General features: G+C 45.0%; 1 protein-coding gene across 2 annotated transcripts in view; it reads left to right on the forward strand.

The window, feature by feature from the left end:
* The window catches only part of ZDHHC6 (zinc finger DHHC-type containing 6), a 58,640-nt gene that overhangs the window by 7,663 nt on the left and 30,959 nt on the right, over window positions 1–20,018 (forward strand). For both annotated transcript variants that reach the window (XM_030202736.1, XM_030202735.1), the window contains exons 2-3: window positions 3,796–4,268; window positions 10,093–10,184. In XM_030202736.1, coding sequence (XP_030058596.1) covers window positions 4,002–4,268; window positions 10,093–10,184 — 359 coding nt within the window. In that variant the 5' untranslated portion in view covers window positions 3,796–4,001. The remainder of the gene's footprint in view (window positions 1–3,795; window positions 4,269–10,092; window positions 10,185–20,018) is intronic.

The raw sequence follows: 20,018 nt of genomic DNA on the forward strand, positions 1-20,018 counted from the left end.
AATTTAGGAATGATGCTGGACTTGAGGTTATGTATGCAAACGCAGATAGACCTGAACTATCATCATCTTTTCATCAATTGCGGGTTTTGAGTAGACTGAAAGATATGATATCGATTTCTGGTCTCCACACAGTCTTGAAAAGCCTGGTATTATCAAGGCTAGACTTTTGTAATTTGCTTTCCTTAGAGCAGGGACTGTCCTTTTTGTTAATCTGTACAGCGCTGCGTAACCCTAGTAGCGCTCTAGAAATGTTAAGTAGTAGTAGTAGTATTACATATAGCAGTGATTTAACCAGAGCTGAGATTGTGATGTCATAATGCCTCATTCCACCAATGCCTAAGAGCCAACCTCATCAGTGATGTCACAATGGCTTGATTGTCCTATATTTGTCTCACTCTTATCTATTAGATTGTAAGCTCTTTGAGCAGGGACTGTCTCTCTTTGTGAAATTGTACAGCGCTGCGTAACCCTAGTAGCGCTCTAGAAATGTTAAGTAGTAGTAGTATGACAACGACCAGGATTCAGGCACTGCAGATTGTGCAAAATGCAGCAGCCTGGCTTCTTCTGGGTACAAGAGGTCTGACCATATTACTCAAACTTTAAAAAGCCTACATTGGTTACCAGTAGAGTATTGTGTACAGTATAAAGTATTAAATTAGATTTAATCAACGTGTAGTACCTCAGTATTTTGTGGATAGTCTGGCCATGTATAAACCTCATAGAGCATTGCACTCTGAGGGAACGATACGACTTGATGCATCTACATGTTTATCAGAGACACCAATTAATCCAAAAAGAGGATAAGAGAGTATCTAGTTATAGAAACACAAAATCGACAAACTCTCATATATATATATATATATAATGCAAGTTTACTTAATCATATACTATATTCCTGTGAAGTGCAAAAGAATCCATTCCAGAGAAAGAGACAAAGCCTCTGTACCCCAGCCTCCACCCAATCTATATTTTTTATAGGGTATGGAGGAAATAAAATGGGTCACTTTTCTTCATCGGCATAAAAAACCCTTATCTCGTTTCTGCTTTTGCATAAAAATTTCTCGGGAAGGTCATATTTTCTCATCTATCTCAATCAAAAGAGGAGAAAAAAGTACTTAACTTTTTTCTAAAATGGTGGTAAGACATGTAAGAAGAATCCATCACACTGACTAGGGCCAAAGTTTCACTATAAAAGGGTGTCTCAAGGCGTGTCTAACTCATCAGTAACTTGGAGCTTACTACGTCTTCAATGTACTGGGATCCCATACTCCCCTCCCTGGCCTTTTTCCTGCCTCGATGTTTTCTTCAGCTTTGCCATGGAATGAATCAGTGTTGTGCTTTTAGAGTTCAGTGTTTTTCCTGTACACATTCTGAGAACAGTTGGTGTTTGAATCTGTTTACCTAAGGAACTAGGCTTTATCTGCATTCATTGACTAGTGTTCTTTCGAGGGCTCACTAGATTTTAGCTGGCAGGTGAGTTAAGCACGATGTATTTATACTGTTTTAAAAAGTGCAAGGGTATTTGCCCCCGCTCAGCTACTTAGAAATAACAGGGGTCTTTTAGCTTGCAGACTTTCTGCTAGCTAATTTTCAAATGGATAACTGTTCCTTTGAAAATTTGCTAAAAATCCCTGTATTAAAGAGCCCGAAACTATGGGGATGACTGAAAATATTTCCAAAATGGGAAAAATCTTTTAGCGCCTCTGGCCCTGGGTTTTTTTTTCTGTAATGCACATAATGGTCACAAATATTTTGTCCCTTTACATTTCAGATATATTGGTTGATTTTTGTTTGAGCCGGTAGGTGCTGGGTCTCAGAACCAAAACCCGAGACACCTTTCCCATACAAATTCCTCAACTGATTTCTTAGGCCACTGGCTGGGTAAAGTACCAAACACAGCTATAAACAGGAGAAGCTTCTCACATTACCAACATTTTTATTCTTACCCAAGAACATACAAAAATAAGAAACGATAGAAAGTTAGAAGTAGCACATAAGAAACAGGGTATTGAGGGAACATAAAAAGGGAGGAGACATGGAAATGGTCGCATATTCCATAGTCTATTGAGATAGACTGAGGAAGATTTTCATTGACTCCCTTTGAGGCATATTTTCAAAGCACTTTGGGAGGCTAAGTTCCATAGGTTTCTATGGAACTTTGGGAGGCTAAGTGCTTTGAAAATGAGCCTCCTTGTCTTCCAGACCAGGCAGTTATATAGGCTGTAGTACAAAGAACTGGTTCTCAGGAACACACCATACCTCATGCAGGATATGCCATTTGTTTCTTACAATTGCCCAAAAAAGCATCTAACAAAATATATATTGCATTTCCTTAAAAGGCCTCAGCACATCCTCAATAAAGCAATCTGTATCTCACTTCAAAGGATTCAGGACTCAGTTCCCACGACCCCCCCCCCCCCCCCCCCCCCCCCCCCCCCCCGCAATAGCATTTTCCTATCTGGTCCTGACTGCAGGATTTCTGTCCCTCTCCTCTGTCAGCCCTGCCCTCTTGTCACCTGGAACTATAGTTGTGCATCCTGAAAGTCTCCAAAAGGCTAATAAACACACTCATGTAAACAGTGAATGGCCAGGAGCTCATTGTCTTTCAGTTGCCTGCCAGAGTAAGGTAGGGAGGAGGTGGGGTACTTGCTCCACCTGGCCTTCTAGCTTAATATCATTGTAATTTACAGAAAAAAAAGAAACCTTTGCTTCTTATTGTCTATAGACTACTTCTTAGATATTAGATAGTTAGCAGTACTGAAACTGCTTGGTTCAGGCCTTCATAAGTACAAAGTACACCTCCACCAACATTTTCTATATCTGACATTTTAACCTAGGTAAACGTAGCATATTTTAACGTCTACCGCATTGATTCCCAAACCTGTCCCGGAGACTCCCCAGCAAGTCAGGTTTTCAAGATATCCACAGTGAATATTCCTGAGAGAGATTTGCATTCACTGCCTCCACAGCATGCAAATTTCTCTCATGAATATTCATTGTGGATATCCTGATAATCTAGCCAGGGAACCACTGACCTACAGGGAAAGGGGTTGAGCTAGCATTAGTGCTCATCATCAGCTTTGCTGTGCAATATAACTTTATATAACTTCCCTCTCTATGTTTCTCTAATGTGTCTGTACATATCTATTTCATTTAAAATAACATCACTCTATATTTGTTTCTTCACCGGAGGAGGCTTTCGCCCCACGGCGCTATGTAAGCCACATTGAGCCTGCAAACAGGTGGGAAAATGTGGGGTACAAATGTAACAAATAAATATACCTGGCTCCTGTTCCTCCAATGTTTGGCCCCTCTTTACTGAACGATATCCTATATAATAAAACTCACCCTCAACGTTCTGAGGACACTGACGTCAGTGTCACTTCCTTCGGGTTAGAAGGGTTCGTGGTGGTGAAGCCACCAAAATCACTGTCTCTGGGCCCCCGCCCTCGCGTCAAACGTGATGACGTCGAGGGCGGAGCAATGGCATCAGTGGCTTCATGACTCAGGAGATGAAAGTGGCGTGCGTTGACGAGGTGCGTAGCAATGGCGGTCAGTGGCTTCACAACGCCGAAGGGGTGGGTAGGGAGGGGGGGGTTCGAGAGGAAAGCCTTGCTAGCGCCTGTTTCATTTGCTCCAGAAACTGGCATGTTTTACTAGTTTTCAACAACACATGAGTCCTTTCAGTGTTTGGCCTGGAAGGACCTGTGCGGTAATAAATTTAATGTGGAGGAAGAGGCCTGTAGAGGTTACAGAAGCTAACAATCTCTTTTTTTTTTTTTTTTGTTCCCATAGGCTGGATCTAGGAAAATGAAGCTCCGTTTTTCCCGCTGGTTCTAAAGAAGTTAACAACGGAAGATGCCGTTGATGGTTCATTGTGCCCATTTCAAACAGTGGTCTTGTCCAGCGCTCTTTGTGGAACTATGAAAGCATTTGCTAGGTGGAAACCACAAGTATTGCTGTTGTACTTTTGAGCTAAGACACGACTGTTAACGTCAACGATGGGCATGCTGTGTTCCTTCATCAGGTTTGAAAACCTCCATGAGCTGAAAAGGCTGTTCCACTGGGGTCCTATTATTGCGCTCAGCGTAATAACAATATGTTCTATCATGGCCATCATAGACTCCATTTTCTGGTACTGGCCCTTGGATTCGGCCGGAGGAAGTGTGAATTTTATCATGTTGATAAACTGGACGGTCATGATCCTTTACAATTACTTCAATGCAATGTTTATTGGCCCTGGCTATGTGCCCCTTGGATGGAAACCGGTAAGAAAACCAGGCGTTCTGTTTAAATAGCAATGAAACGGGATTGAGGGTACCGTGGGAGCTCAGCTACAACATTAGTTAAAAGAAATTTTGTAAAGTAGTTGGGGAAAGATGGCAGACATTTAAGTAAGTAATGTTTCATGATGTCAACTTTTGAACCATGTCAGTTTATTTATTTATAGCATTTATATCCCACAATATTCCCACCCATGGGCAGGCTCAATGTGGTGTACAACAGTCTATAAAAACGTACAACAATTCAGCAAACAAACAATCAATGTCATAAAAGCGATAGAGAGAAAGGATAATAGCAAAGGAGGGAAAAGGAGAAACATAGTAACATAGTAGATGACGGCAGAAAAAGACCTGCACGGTCCATCCAGTCTACCCAACAAGATAACTCATATTTGCTGCTTTTTGTGTATACCCTACTTTGATTTGTACCTGTGCTCTTCAGGGCACAGACCTTATAAGTCTGCCCCACCTCCCAACCACCGGCTCTGGCACAGGCACAGACCGTATAAGTCTGCCCAGCACTATCCTCACCTCCCCAGCCCTGCCTCCCAACCCCAGCTCTGGCACAGACCGTACAAGTCTACCCAGCACTATCCTCACCTCCCAACCACCAGCCCCGCCTCCCACCACCAGCTCTGGCACAGACCGTATAAGTCTGCCCAGCACTATCCCCGCCTCCCAACCACCAGCCCCGCCTCCCACCACCAGCTCTGGCACAGACCGTATAAGTCCGCCCAGCACTATCCCCGCCTCCCAACCACCGGCTCTGGCACAGGCACAGACCGTATAAGTAGTGGTGATCAGTATGTCGCTACGACAGTTTTAATTCAGAAGTAAGAGATGCCAGGCGGGTTTGGAGCGTAAGCTTTTCCAAAAAGAAAGGTCTTGCGCTTCTTGAAGGTCGGGTGATCAGGAGTAAGTTTGGCCAATTTAGGCAGACCATTCCACATTTGAGCGCTAATATAGGAGAAGGTGGATGCGTAGGTGGTCTTATACTTGAGGCCACAAAATATTGGGTAATGGAGATTTAAGTACGAACGAGCTGATATGTGAGAGTTCCTAGGTGGCAAGTTGATTATGGTGTCCATATAAGCTGGGGCTTCACCGTAGATGATTTACTGAGCTTTGCACTTTTTGCTATTCATTAATATTTTTTGGTCATCTTCTCTGAAATAACAAAAATGGAGCACAGGTGGGTTTTTGTAACAATGTGGGGGGTTTTTCTCTGATAGACATAGCAACAGAGAAACATGATGGCAGATAAGGGCCAAATGGCCTATCCAGTCTGCCCATCCTCAGTAACCACTAACTTCTCCTTATCCTACGGGATCCCACATACCTGTCCCATGCTTTCTTAAATTCTGGCACAGTCCTCATCTCCACGACCTCCACTGGAAGGCCATTTCCACGCATCCACCACCCTTTCCGTGAAAGAGTATTTTCTTAGATTCCTCCTAAGCCTGTTTCCTCTTTTCATCCTGTGCCCCCTCATTCCAGAGTTTTTCTTCATTTGAAAAAGGCTCACCTCCTGTACATTAATGCCACTTAGGTATTTAAACGTCTCTATCATATCTCCTCTCTCCTGCAGTAGAGGGGTACCGTCATGCAGTGTAACTTATTCCCTTCCGGACAGTCGATCTCCCTAGAGAAGCAAGGCTTTCGTTTCCTTCCCTTTTACAACAGTACTTCCTTTTATCAGATGTGACCTTATTTTAATACTGGAACATTTTTCCACAACTTCAGATAATGATCAAAACAACTCTCCACCCAAAGAAGCACAGCAGTAGTCATCTTCGCAGGGTCTGTGAGTCACTTTGTGTTGACAAGCCCCAGCCTTCTGCATGGATTTCTAGCCTGTGCAGGAGGAAGAGGAGGGGGACACTGCATGCTGGCTACCACTGCTATTCGCAGGTCAGACTGAAAGTGTAGAAAGAGGTGGGGGTGGCTGTTTCTTATTGCCTCGTGCTGATTTCCTTGTCATTCACCAGACCAGTCCAAACCAATGGGTTGTGCCCATCCACCAGCGGAAGGAGACAGAGAAAATAGTCCCAAGTAATTTGCCCCTTAAGGGTACCGTGCAGCCTGGAATGCTCAGTATTTTCTCTGTCTCCTAGCGGATAGTGGATGGATTGTGCGGCTCCTCTCTGGTGCTTGGTTGGTGGCTCCTGGCCTGGTTCTCTGGGTTGCAGTGGTGTGGAGGTTTTGGCTGATTAATTGGCTCTTCTTCATAGGCTGGATGATACCCGGTGGTACCGGGTCCCTCATCCCTCCCGCCCCCCCCCCCCCCCCCCCTCCATCTCATCTCCTGTTCTGTGTGGAACCTTTGAAGAGTATTTGGAGACTCGCCCTTCATTGCAAGTGGATTCCTCATGGAGATGCCTTGTTCACAGCAAGTACAGCACAAAAGTACATCTATTCCCTTTTGGGTTCTGCAAAACCAAAAAAAAAAGGTGTGTCAGGCCTCCTTGCTGTTGTATAGGCAGGTCATCTCGACACACTGTGTTCTTCTCTGGCTCGGGATGTTAACCCATGTTCCCTGTTAATGGTCAGTTCTCCTGTCCCCAGGCCTCGGGCGACTGTGCTTATCGGCTGCCTTCTTATTCGGCTTCTGTCTCTTCACTGGTAGTGCACAAAAAAAAGACAACGAAGCTTGGCAGCAGTAGAGGCCTTTCGGGCTTTTCTTTGGTTCGCTGCCTTTCTGTGTGGTTCTTGCTAGGTGGGCTTGGAGACCCCAGTTCCCGTTCTTTTCCTTTGGCCAGGCAGCACTCTTTTGTGTGCCTGGCCTGTTGCTTTGTGCGGCAGAGCTCTTCGGTTGCACGGCGCCCACCCTGGTGTCTCCTCTTTACAGAGGCAGTGGCGTACTCGACTCGCATGCAGTTTCCCTTGACGACAGGCACCATACATCTCTTTTTGGATGGCATTGTGTCTAGGCGGCAGGGGCCTTGTTGCGGGACCATTTGAGGCAGCCACCTTAGTTTGACTTGCTGTGTCTTGGACCATAGTGTGCTGCTTGGTTGTGGTTTGCAGGTTTGGGCATTCTGCATTGGGATTGGGCTTCTGCTCTGTTTGTTCTCTTTGCTGCTGATGCTTGCAGCAGCCCTTGAATTGAAGTTTCTTGCCATTATTTTTCTGATGGCTCCTTCCTTCCCTGCTGTCTCCTCTTGACTATTGGCCTTCTGGTCTAGGGTCTCTTCAGGGTGGTATCCTGCTCTTTGACAGCTTATGGCATCCTTTGTGGGGGGGGGGGGGGGGGGCTATGCTGCATTCATGCTTCTGAGCTTTCTTTGCACGGCCTCCGGGTGTGTTTCTTGCTTCCTGGTAGTCTCCTTGCCTGTGCTTGGGAGCATGCTGGTCGCATTTCGTGCTTCCCTGGGCTCGAGGCAGATTTATCTTCTTTCGGCATGGTCCACACACCTCCTCCACCATCTTTACCTCAGGGGGTTTTTGCTCCGCCATTGCTGTGGGAGCATGTTTTCGACTTGGCAACCCGGGAGCTGTGGGTGCTCCACGCCCTGTGGGCATTGTGCCTGCACTGCCTATTGCACATAGCTTCTTTTTTGATAGTGGGGCCTGGCTCCTTCTCTGGCTGGGAGGCCTGGCTGACGATGTTTTCTTCTGAAAGTGGAAGTAGTGCCCTTTATGCTTGTTTGTCTCTGTTTGTCCAGGGTGGCTCCTTCTCCATGTGTTGAGCTTCGTTTTTCTGGCAGCAGGGATCTGGGTTTGGCTGTAGAGCTTAACCCCAGCTCGGGTGGCAGAGCTTACGTTTGTTTCTGGCTGTGCTTCTTGGTCCAGATCTGGTTGTGCGGTTGCCTCTGCATCCACCTATTGGGTATGGCTTGTCTGTGGAGCCTTGCCACAGCTTCAGTTGTGGTCCCTAGAACCACCTCGAGTGGTGGAGCCTAGCTCCTGCCTTGGGTGTGGAACTTAGTTCCGGCTTATCATCTTCATCTACTCCATTTCCAGGCTCCGGCCGTTCAGCCTTGCTCGATTGGTGGCTGTGGTTCCTGGATTCCAGCTCCCGTCATGGAGCCTAGTTCCGGCTTTGGCCATGGAGCTTGCCTTTGGCTCTGGCTGTGTTGGGCCTAGCTCTGGCTCGGGACTTTGGTTCTAGCTCTGGTGCTTGCTGTCGGGCCTGGCCGCCAGGCCCGGCCCTGGCTCTGACCTTCTATCCATCGGGTGTAGTTCCAGCTGTCTGGCCATCGGGCTTTGCTCCAGCTCTGGCTGGCGAGCCTACCTTCGGCTGTAGACTTGGGCCTAACCTGCTCTGGCCCTTGAGCTTAGCGCCACTTCTGGCCGTCGAGCCTAGCCTGTCTCTGGCTCTGGCCGTCGAGCCTGACCTAGCTCCAGCTTCGTCTCCTGCCGTCGGGCTTAGCTCTGGCTCTGTCTTCGGCTGTTGAGCCTGGTCTTGCTACAGCTCCGGCTGTTGAGCCTAGCTTTGACTCTGTCCGTCGAGCCTAGCTTTGACTCTGTCCGTCGAACCTAGCTTTGACTCTGTCCGTCGAACCTAGCTTTGACTCTGTCCGTCGAACCTAGCCTAGTTCCAGCTCTTGATATCGAGCCTTGCTCTGTCTGTGGCCATCAGCTCTGGCTTTGGCTGTTGACCCTACCTATTGTTGGGCTTGGTCTAGCTCTTGCTGTGTGCACAAAATTTGCAAATTCTGCAAGTTTATTAGTCATAATTTAACCATTATTACAACCCTGCGCCCCTCCCTGTACACAGATGCCATCCATGTATTTCCCAGGATCCATATTTTTTTTTAGCTCCCCTCCTCCCTACAGCATCCACCGTTTGTTTGTTTTTTACAGCTCCCTTCCCCCCATAGCAGCCACCATTTTCTTTACAGTCCATACCCCCCCTCCCCACACACACATATTTCATCCACTTTTAACATGTTTTTTACAGCTCCCTCACATCCATATATGTACATACATATTTTTTCAGCCACCCCTGCACTCACCTGTGACGCAGAAGCAGGAAAAGCTGCACGGGAGTACCTCTTCGGGGCAGGAAAGAACCCCCTTTTTCCTGTGCGCTTCCACTGCTCTGGGCCAGTGGTGCCGCTTTTTCCAAATGGCCACTGAGACTTCCAGTGGCAGTCTCACAGGCTTACCACTTGAAGTCTCAGTGGCCATTTTGAAAAAGCAGCGGCACTGGCCCAGAGCAGCGGCAGGGAAGGATGGGGTTCTTTCCTGCCTCCGATGAGGTCTCTAGATGACCAGGATATACTTAAGTAGGCTCGGGGAGGGAGGGAGGGAGGAGTGGCGGTGGCGAGATAACCATGGCTCCGGGGAGGGGGGCTGCAGCTGGAGGCCAGTCGGACCACAAATTCTGTGCTCTGTAGTCGCACAGAATTCCAACAGGAGTAAATATACATCTGCGTGTGCGGCTTTTTAAAAAAAACCTCTCTCTTTAGTTTGCAGCTTCCTTCTAGTCTACATACCCCCAATTGCCGTTTGCTTTTCTTCTCTCACCTTCTCATTAAAGCTTTGGTGAGCTTCCCTGGCAAACACACAAGATGTCAATAAACTTTACAGCGTAGTAGTCCTTCACACACATACATGCGACCATTGGAGCACAGCCAGAAAGTTTCTAAAGGAGAGGGGGAATTGATGTTTATTCCAATGCTGTGGGGTTAAAAGAGAAAGGGAGACACCGGCACCACGGGTGGATTTCAGAGTTTTTCTGCCATGAAACCTGAATCCACAGCTTAGCCTTATGAGAGGGGACTGGCTCGATGAACGTTCTTCAGCTTGTTTCCCAGCCATAGAGGAACTGTGACCAATTCATCTTTGTTTGTTCTGCTTACAGGAAAAGCCTGAGGACGCGCTGTTTCTTCAGTACTGTAAGGTGTGCGAAGGTTACAAGGCGCCACGCTCCCACCATTGTCGCAAGTGTAACAGGTACTGCCACAACTTGCCTCAGATGGCAAAGATTTCTTATTTGAACTGGTTTTATCCTCTCCTGTTTTCTGGGCAATTATCTCATCGGCTATAAACATCATGAGTACTTGGGCAATTTCTGTCTGTGGGAGAGGCTTGATTTTACCTTTAGTGCTTTAACTGTTTTTAAGGAACTCTTATAACTTGAGCTGCCCATGTAGTTTTGTTAGGAAATGTGAGAAAAGAACACTTTAAAACAGGTGGTGAAGTAGGTAAGGAGTCAAGCAGGTCTGGGGCTTGCTTTTGGGGTGCCGCCATGTTTTCTGGGGTTTTTTTTTCTAGAGAAACGGGTGCTGAACATCGGATGGGATAGGATCTATCGCATAGCAAAGCGGTGTAGAGCCACAGCTGAGACTGGCAGTGACCAGGTTGCAGTGCAACTCTGTATCCCCCGTGAGCAATGAGCCTTTTTTATATAGGTGCATCTTTGGGTAAACATTCTTTAAAGCATCCATCTGTCTATATGGCTCCCTTTTGTTTTAAATGAAAAGGTAAAATGGTGAGTTCCCAGCTGTGCAAAGAACTTTCTTGTTGAGTCTGCACCTAGTGGTCTGTTTACTGGATATCCAGGAGGCGAGCAATGCTGGGTCATGGACGACACCTTATTTTGCAGCGTGGTTTTCTGCAAAAAGCATGCAAGAAACTAGCTGAAGAAGCAATGGGGGTGTCTTAGCTCTCCAGGTTTGATCTGTTCCATCGAGTGGTGCAATCTTTTTTTTATGGGTGCTTTGTCTCATGTTCCTTTTTCCGATATAGTGAATTTGCCTTTTCATTAAAAAAAAAAAAATCCTTTAAGTCACAGAGTGGTCTGTTTGGCATTTGTTTGTTTTTCAATAACATCTTTGGGACATTTGATGATTGATTCAGTTGTACGGAATGGATTAAGGGAAATTATGAACATCTGTCTGTGGAATGGAGCTTAATAACGTAGTAAATGACAGCAGATAAAGCCCCACGTGGTCCATCCAGTCTTCCTGCAGCTCCGTACAGGTTACACTCTGTCATGATCAAATACTGGCATCACAAATAGGGAAGTCACAATCTTGGAAGAGGGGTTTTTTTTTTTTTTTAATAATTTTGGTTGCAGTGTAGTCGCATTCATTGTCAATACTTGATTAATCCAGCAGTCTAACAATGTTGCAAACTGGCAATTTTTTACTCGCTATCAACCTTAAGGTGTCTCCCTTCCCCCTCTGAGATACATTCCTAGCATGTGATAGGAATGCAACACAAAAAATGCACACTTGTTCTTGATTTGTCCCAGCAAAAGACAGCTAATCAGCTACCTAACTTAACCTACCTAACTTAACCAAAGTGATAGGATGTATTAGCAAATCAAGAGCAAGTAAACATTGGTTAAATTTTTTTTTTTTCAATGTAAGATCTCGCTCGGAGGGATTGGGACCAGGATAATGGCTGCTGATAGGGAGGAGAGGCTGGTGGGAGTTGGGGCTGGAGGGAAGAGTTTTAGAACCACAGCTAAGACAGGCAGTGGCCATGTTCCAGTGTAACTGTAGCCACCATGAGCTGACTTATTTTGAATGTGCTATTTAATATATAGGTGCATCTTTGGGTAAACACTGTTTAAGCATTCATCTGTCTATACGATCCCCTTTTTGTTTTAAAAGAAAATGCAAAATAGTGAGGCAGGAAATGCACACACAGCTATTTCGAGAACATATATAATAAAAGTGAGCCAAGTACGGGACAATCAAGCCATTCTGACATCACTGATGAGGTTGGCTCTTAGGCAATGGTAAAATGAGACATTGTGACATCACAATATCAGTTCTTGTTACCAGAAACTGAAACTCTTCATACTAAGGGGGGAAAGTGAGCCAAGTATAGGACAGTTGAGCCGTTGTGACGTCACTGATGAGGTTGGCTCAGGCATTGGTGGAATGAGGCATTATGACATCACAGTATCAGCTCCAGTGGAGGAGTAGCCTAGTGGTTAGTGCAGCGGACTTTGATTCTGGGGAACTGAGTTTGATTCCCACTGCAGCTCCTTGTGACTCTAGGCAAGTCACTTAACCCTCCATTGCCCCAGGTACAAAATAAGTACCTGTATATATGTAAACCACTTTGAATGTAGTTGCAAAATACCACAGAAAGGCGGTATATCAAGTCCCGTTTCCCTTTCCCTCTCATGGTTAAGTCTTCTTGTCAATATGATTCCTACTTAGAAATAATGAGGATCACTACTATCAGTTAAACTTTAGCAAAGATGGATTTTCAGTGCTTTTATCAGGGAGTAACTTTTTAATATACCAATAAAACTGTCTTTGCATAAAATTGATATTGCATAGTTCACAGCCACCAGCTTCCTACACTGTAGACCGTGTCATAGAGCAAATTCAGTGCCGTATTTTTCATAATTCTAAATTATTTTGCATATTGTAAATTAGTTTTGTACAAGCAAAAGTAGTTTTCCAACCTTGTTTTGTGTGTGGAAAATTTCAGTTTAGTAAACAGGCTCCTAAGTTTGTAGCCAAGTTAGTGGAGGGTGACATGACATGATGCAGTTGATCATAGGACTAGGGGGCATGCGATGAAACTACAGTGTAATAAATTTAAAACAAATCGGAGAAACGTTTTCTTCGCCTAATGCATAATTAAACTCTGGAATTCGTTGCCGGAGAACTTGGTGAAGGCGGTTAGCTTGGCAGAGTTTAAAAAGGGGTTAGACGGTTTCCTAAAGGACAAGTCCATAAACCACTACTAAATGGACTTAGGAAAAATCCACAATTCCAGGAATAACGTATAGAATGTTTGCACGTTTGGGAAGCTTTCCAGGTGCCCTTGGCCTGGATTGGCCGCTGTCGTGGACAGGATGCTGGGCTCGATGGACCCTTGGTCTTTTCCCAGTGTGGCATTACTTATGTACTTATGTCCTCTACTTGGCTCACTTTTATTACATAGAGCAGTGATTTAACCTATTGTGATGTCATAGTGGCTCATTCCACCAATAAGAGCCAACCTCATTAGTGATGTCACAATGGCTTGATTGTATAGAATGTTTGTACGTTTGGGAAGCTCGCCAGGTGCCCTTGGCCTGGATTGGCCACTGTCGTGGACAGGATGCTGGGCTCAATGGACCCTTGGTCTTTTCCCTGTGTGGGATTACTTATGTATTTATGTACTTATACATTGCTCTTGGAATGACTGGATCAGATAGGAATAACAGGTACTGTTCTCAAATGGTTCAGCGAATTCCTTGCAAACCAAAGTTATTCTGTTAAGCATAATCATTTGTCCAATTTCTGGTCTCCTATGGGGTCCCTCAAGGATACAAGCTCTCTCCCATCCTGTTCAGTTTCTTTGTCATTCCTCAGCCCAATACAACCGGATCTTGGCAAGGTTCTATGTCCTACGCTGACAACATCCTGCTTCTCCTACCAGTGGCGTCCTCAATTAAAGACCCAATTCAATTAGTGATGACTGGTATAAATGCTGTCAGTACTTGGGCCTTAACCAACAAACTGAAATTAAATGAGCAGAAAACCAAAGTACTTTGGTTCCAGAACCATGGAGATGTGGTCCCATCCTCAATAACTTTGGCCAATGGTCAAAACTTTGCAGTTGAGTCAGAATCAAGAGTGCTAGGGGGTCTTGCTTGACTCATCGCTCACTTTCTCCTCACATATTAATCAGCTGTGGAAGAAATCCTTATTTAAAATAGGAACATACGCATCACCATACTGGGAAAGGTCCGTCAAGCCCAGCATCCTGTTTCCAACAGTGGCCAATCCAGGTTACAAGTACCTGGCAAAATTCCAGAACAGTACAATACATTTTTTGCTGTTTATCCTAGAAATGAACAGTGGATTTTCCTCAAGTTCCCCAGCTACGTCTAGCCCGATCATTCTTTGTTCAAAAAGCCTTTGCACTGTTAATTCTAATGTTACTCCTACCACACCTGGATTCCTTCAATGTCTTATTTCTTGGTTTTAAGTGTCAATACTAGAGAAAACTACAGATTATACAGAACACAGCTGCAAGACTAATATTCAAATTGAATAGATACACAAGTGTTTCACCCTATCTTATCAAACTGCACTGGCTTCCCATACCGAAAAGAATCAAGTTCAAAGCTTTTTGTATAGTTTATCAAATCTTACTATCTGAACTGCTATCTAGAACTGCTTCACTATGCTTGGCCCAGTCCAGACTGAAAGAAAAACTGATGCTAGCGACACTGTTTCATAAGGCAATCCGATATCAGAAGATCTTCAACTCGCTATTCCCTATACTTAGAGTTATATCATGGAACTCTTTGCCTATTGACATTAGAGCAGATAACAGCTATCTTAGCTCAAAGACTGTTTCATAACAATCCTTCTTGTTGTCTACCTCTTTATATCATCCAATAGAATGTCCTAAAATGTCCTTTTGTCTCATGCATATACTTGAACAGTTTTTGCTTCTGTTACATCTTGAATGTAAACTGCACTGAACCCTGAAAAGGGGATATTAGTGGTATTGTCAGCAAGCACCCCTCCGTGCTGTCCGCTCTTGTTTCGACACCTCTCCGTGCTGTCCGCTCTCCGCTCAACACCCCTCCGTGTGGTCTGCGCACAACTTAGCACCTCTCCGAGCTGTCCTTCTTCGCCCACACAATTGGGGCTAATCCATCTCCTAAGCGGAACTGTTCCTGCTCACTTGCAAAAAGTAATTCACAGTACTATTTATTCAGTAGAGTGCTTTATTCAGAGTACAACCAGCGAGAAAACAGCAGGTCCACTGACTACAGCTGCTGGTCTCTGTGCCCCTGGCTTCCCTTCTTCCCCCACCCAACAATCCCCAAAAGTTCAGAACAGTTCAGTCTTGAAACTTCACAACAACTTGAAATACCTTTGAATCAGTCAATTCCTCTACTCCCTTTCTCCTACTGCCAAGGAGATAGAGGCATTTTCTCCACCCTCGCTTGTCAGACACCAACACTCTGACAACCTCCCACAAAATGTCCAGACTGACCTTCTTCAGGTAATTACCCTTTGTCCTGAGCAGAAGAACTCCATTTGCTCTTGTTCAGCCTCTTTCATGGTATTTTCACTGTTCTCCTCCAGATCAATCTCCTCCCACTCCATGGAGTCTTCCCCCACCCTCTCTCCCAGGTGCTGCTCCTCCACTTGATTATCCTCCATCTCCCAATCACCTCCTGACTTCTCTGCCTGCTGGGAGTTGGAGTGCTGTCTCTCATGTTCCCTCCTCCCTTGCAAGTGCTGCTGGGTTCTGTAGTTCTCTTCCTTTCTTACCAACCTCCTACCCCCTTTTCCCGGCAGAGAGTGCTCTTCATTTCTTGGCTGACTGCCCCTGTCAGCTCTTCTCTGCTTTCCCTCTACCTCCTCCTTACAGTATACAAGAACTAATTGAAAAAGGATCTGCGGAAAGTAGAAGAATGGTCTAAGGTTTGGCAATTAAAATTCAATGCGAAGAAATGCAAACTGATGCACTTAGGGAGTAGAAATCCACGGGAGAAGTATGTGTTAGGCGGGGAGAGTCTGATAGTTACGGATAGGGAGAGGGATCTTGGGGTGATAGTATCTGAGGATCTGAAGGGGACGAAACAGTGTGACAAGGCGGTGGCCGTAGCCAGAAGGTTGCTAGGCTGTATAGAGAGAGGTGTGACCAGCAGAAGAAAAGAGGTGTTGATGCCCCTGTATAAGTCGTTGGTGAGGCCCCACCTGGAGTATTGTGTTCAGTTCTGGAGGCCGTATCTTGCTAAGGATGTAAAAAAAATGGAAGCGGTGCAAAGAAAAGCTACGAGAATGGTATGGGATTTGCGTTACAAGACGTATGAGGAGAGACTTGCGGACCTGAACATGTATACCCTGGAGGAAAGGAGAAACAGGGGTGATATGATACAGACGTTCAAATATTTGAAAGGTATTAATCCACAAACGAACCTTTTCCGGAGATGGGAGGGAGGTAGAACGAGAGGACATGATATGAGAGTGAAGGGGGGCAGACTCAAGAAAAATGTCAGGAAGTATTTTTTCACGGAGAGAGTGGTAGATACTTGAAATGCCCTCCCGTGGGAGGTGGTGGAGATGAAAACGGTAGCGGAATTCAAGCATGCGTGGGATAAACATAAAGGAATCCTGTGCAGAAGGAATGGATCCTCAGAAGCTTAGCCGAGATTGGGAGGCGGGGCTGGTGTTTGGGTGGTGGGGCTAGTTTTGGGCAAGACTTCTACGGTCTGTGTCCTGAAAATGGCAGATACAAATCAAGGTAAGGTATACACAAGAAGTAGCACATATGAGTTTATCTTGTTGGGCAGACTAGATGGACCGTGCAGGTCTTTTTCTGCCGTAATCTACTATGTTACTATGTTACAAGAACTAATTTGAGTTTGACTTACTCAAGGTCTCAAGGAAATTAGGAATAAGAAGCAGGATTTGAATCCCGCCTTGGAGATCAGATGTTTGGCCATGACCATACTAGTAGTAGTAGTTGTCTAGATCCGCTGCTTTCAAACCTGTTCTGAGAACCTTTTGCCACTCATAAGTTTTTAAAGATATTTGCAGTAAATATTCACAGGGCCGCTTTTACCAATGGGCAAAAGAGCAGCTGCCCTATGCCCCTGCTTAAAGGGAGCCCAGCTGCTCATTGGTTAATTCAGCCCTGAGCTTGAAACTTCTGCCTGCCCACCGTGGGTGCTACATCTTTCCCTGTCTCTTTGTCCCCCTTCCCTGTGGTCTTCATCCTTGTCCCTGGCAGCAATTACCTCAAGCTGGATTCAACCATTGTCGGGACCTTCTCCCTGCAGGGCCCCGCCTGCGCGGAAATGGAAAGTTGCATCATAGTAGGTGGAGCCTTGCTGAGAGAAGGTCCCGACGCTGGCTGAATGCAGCTTGAGGTAAAATAACTGCCGAGGACAAGGTTGGAAGACTGTGGGGAAGGTGGGGAGGAAGAGAGGGTGAAAGAGAGATGCAGGACCCATTGGGGGGGGGGGGGGGGGGTCCAGATTAGAGGAGTAGGGAAAAATGCTGGGGTGGGGGAAGATGCAGGGGGAAGAGGGAGAGATACCCAACCCTGGGGTAATGGGAAGAAAAGAGGAGAAAAATTGAATATACTGCTCCACGGGAGAGGGGCCCATCCACAGAAGTTTGTCCAGGGTCCTATAGGTGGTTAAAGTGTCCCTGAATATTCATGAGAGACATTTGTGCGCCCTTCATTAGTTTTGGTTGTCCTGTAAATCTGACCGACCGGGAGCTCCCCAGGACAGGTGTGAGAAGCAATGGTTTACAGTATTTATTTTAAACACTCTGTCACACCTGGGGAAGAAGGTTCTGGATGTGGGGGATTTTGTTGCTCATTTGTTTTTGAAATAGTAATGTATAAACGAGGGTTACATCAGATCTCTCCTTATCCGGGACAGTTGTTTTTTTTCTAGCAGTCCCGGTGCACTACTGGCAGCTGTAATATTATTGGCAGTGTGGACTGTTTTTCTGTTTGGCCAGGAAGGGTCAGCATTAGATTTCCGTGTTAAACATCGCTGACTTCTAATCACTGAGCGGGTTAGAATTAAACTATTGGTGGTGATATTTAGAGCAGCGAGGGCTGGGGGCCCAGTTTTTCTTTAGAATAAGCTGAATTGATACTTCTCTAAGATAAACCCCAGTGTTTAGTTAAGGATCACTATTTGATGGCCTGCGGTTTTGATGTCTGGAAGGTTCTATTTGGGAACAGGATATTTTCAGTTTCAGGTCCCTTATTGTGGAGCTCAGCACTTGGATGTGATTGTTGGACCTTTTAGTAAAAAGAAAAAAAGGTAAAATCACGTAATGGCAGGGTACAATCCTCCTGTTAGAGTTTATTGGTGGCTGCTGGTGTTCATTGGTGGTGATGGGGGGGGGGGGGATTCTTTAAAGATCTTGTCTCTCTGCTTATTCTTTTGTTCTCTCGGTGCCTTTTCCTAGGGGAGGAGGCTTGTGTTTGAGGGTTGGTCAGCAGTTTGATATTAGGGGCGATGAGGGGATATGGCTTGGCTGAGGCATGGGAATTTTACTTGTAAGGTTATGATTCTTTGTCTGTTTGAGGGGGTAGGTAGCTAGGAATTGTTTCTGTGGTATTATAACTGTATTTGCTTTTGTTCACCATGTCGGGCAGTTTTAGCATCTGGTGAGATGGTGTACAAAAAATGAATTTTTGTTTATGCAGATGTGCCAAATGGCATGCAAACTATAAAATCCCTATGCTCGTTGAGAAATAGTTTGTTCAATAATAAAGCTATATTACATCCACTATTCGTGTGTCTAAAACCTCAAATCTCCCGTTAGGGGAATTTAGATCAAAATTTCCTCTCTATCACAATGGGAGTCAGTTCATATCATTTGTTTCTAGGAAGAAACAAAAGAACCAGTTTTTAAAAAAACTCCCACCTTTAAAACAACTGGTTGAAAAACATCATTCTCTTATAAACAGGATACATAGAATGTAAATGTTTTATTATAAATTACTCAAATTCAAAAAAGTTCTACTTTTACTAAATAGTTCAAAAAGGAGTGACTAGCCAGACTGAAAATGTACCAAAAAAAATCCCACCACGAGAAACGCCCCTGTGCTTATCTTGAAAACTTCCAGCATTACTATCATATCGTGCAGGGCACCATGCTTATACTCCAATCAGTCCAGCAGTGCACTGCCACTTCAACTTCAACTAACATAACCTCAACCTATATATATACGCTGATGATGTGACAATATACATCCCCTTCAAACAAGACATTAACGAAATCCTCAACGAAATCAATCAAAGTCTACACATCATGAACACATGGGCAGATGCATTCCATCTGAAATTAAACGCAGAAAAAACTCAATGCCTAATGCTCACCTCCCAATACAACACAAAAGAATTCACAGCTATAAACACACCAAACCTGAAACGCTAAAGATCCTTGGAGTCACTATCGACCGCCACCTAACGCTCGACACTCATGCTAACAACACAACTAAAAAGATGTTCTACAGCATGTGGAAACTTAAAAGGATAAGACCATACTTCCCAAGATCCGTCTTTCGCAGCCTAGTACAATCCCTCGTGCTCAGCCATCTGGATTACTGCAACTCACTATACGCAGGTTGCAAAGAACAAACACTGAGAAAACTTCAAACAGCCCAGAATACGGCAGCCAGACTCATCTTTGGAAAGCCAAAATATGAGAGTGCAAAACCATTACGAGAGAAACTACACTGGCTTCCACTAAAGGAACGCATCACTTTTAAAGTATGCACATTAGTCCACAAAATCATTCACGGCGAAGCCCCAGTCTACATGTCTGAGTTAATAGACCTACCACCCAGAAACGCCAAAAGATCATCCCGAACCTTCTTAAACCTCCACTTCCCCAATTGCAAAGGCGTGAAATACAAAACGCTACATGCATCAACCTTTTCTTACATGAGCACGCAGTATTGGAATACACTGCCACGCAACTTAAGAACAATCAACGAGCAAGCTTCCTTCCGCAGATCATTGAAGACCCATCTTTTCGAAAAGATTTACGGAAAGAACCAAAACACATAAAGTCCATACCTACTATTCACGAATGCATCACAAATTCACCTCGGAACTCTCATTCCCGTAATATCACATCATTCATACCTTCAATCACAGAAAGATATATATCATATGTCTCTATGCCTTCTTATCGCCCTCTAAGCTCCCATTGTTTCCTCCCAATGTTTCAATGTTTGTGCTCCATTGTTACACTCCCAATGACACCTCAATTGTTTCGCATAATTATGCAAAATGTAATCCATAACCAATCTGTAACAAATTGTATT

This window comes from Microcaecilia unicolor, chromosome 5 (genome assembly GCF_901765095.1).
Source record: "Microcaecilia unicolor chromosome 5, aMicUni1.1, whole genome shotgun sequence".
In the NCBI taxonomy this organism is placed as follows: domain Eukaryota; kingdom Metazoa; phylum Chordata; class Amphibia; order Gymnophiona; family Siphonopidae; genus Microcaecilia; species Microcaecilia unicolor.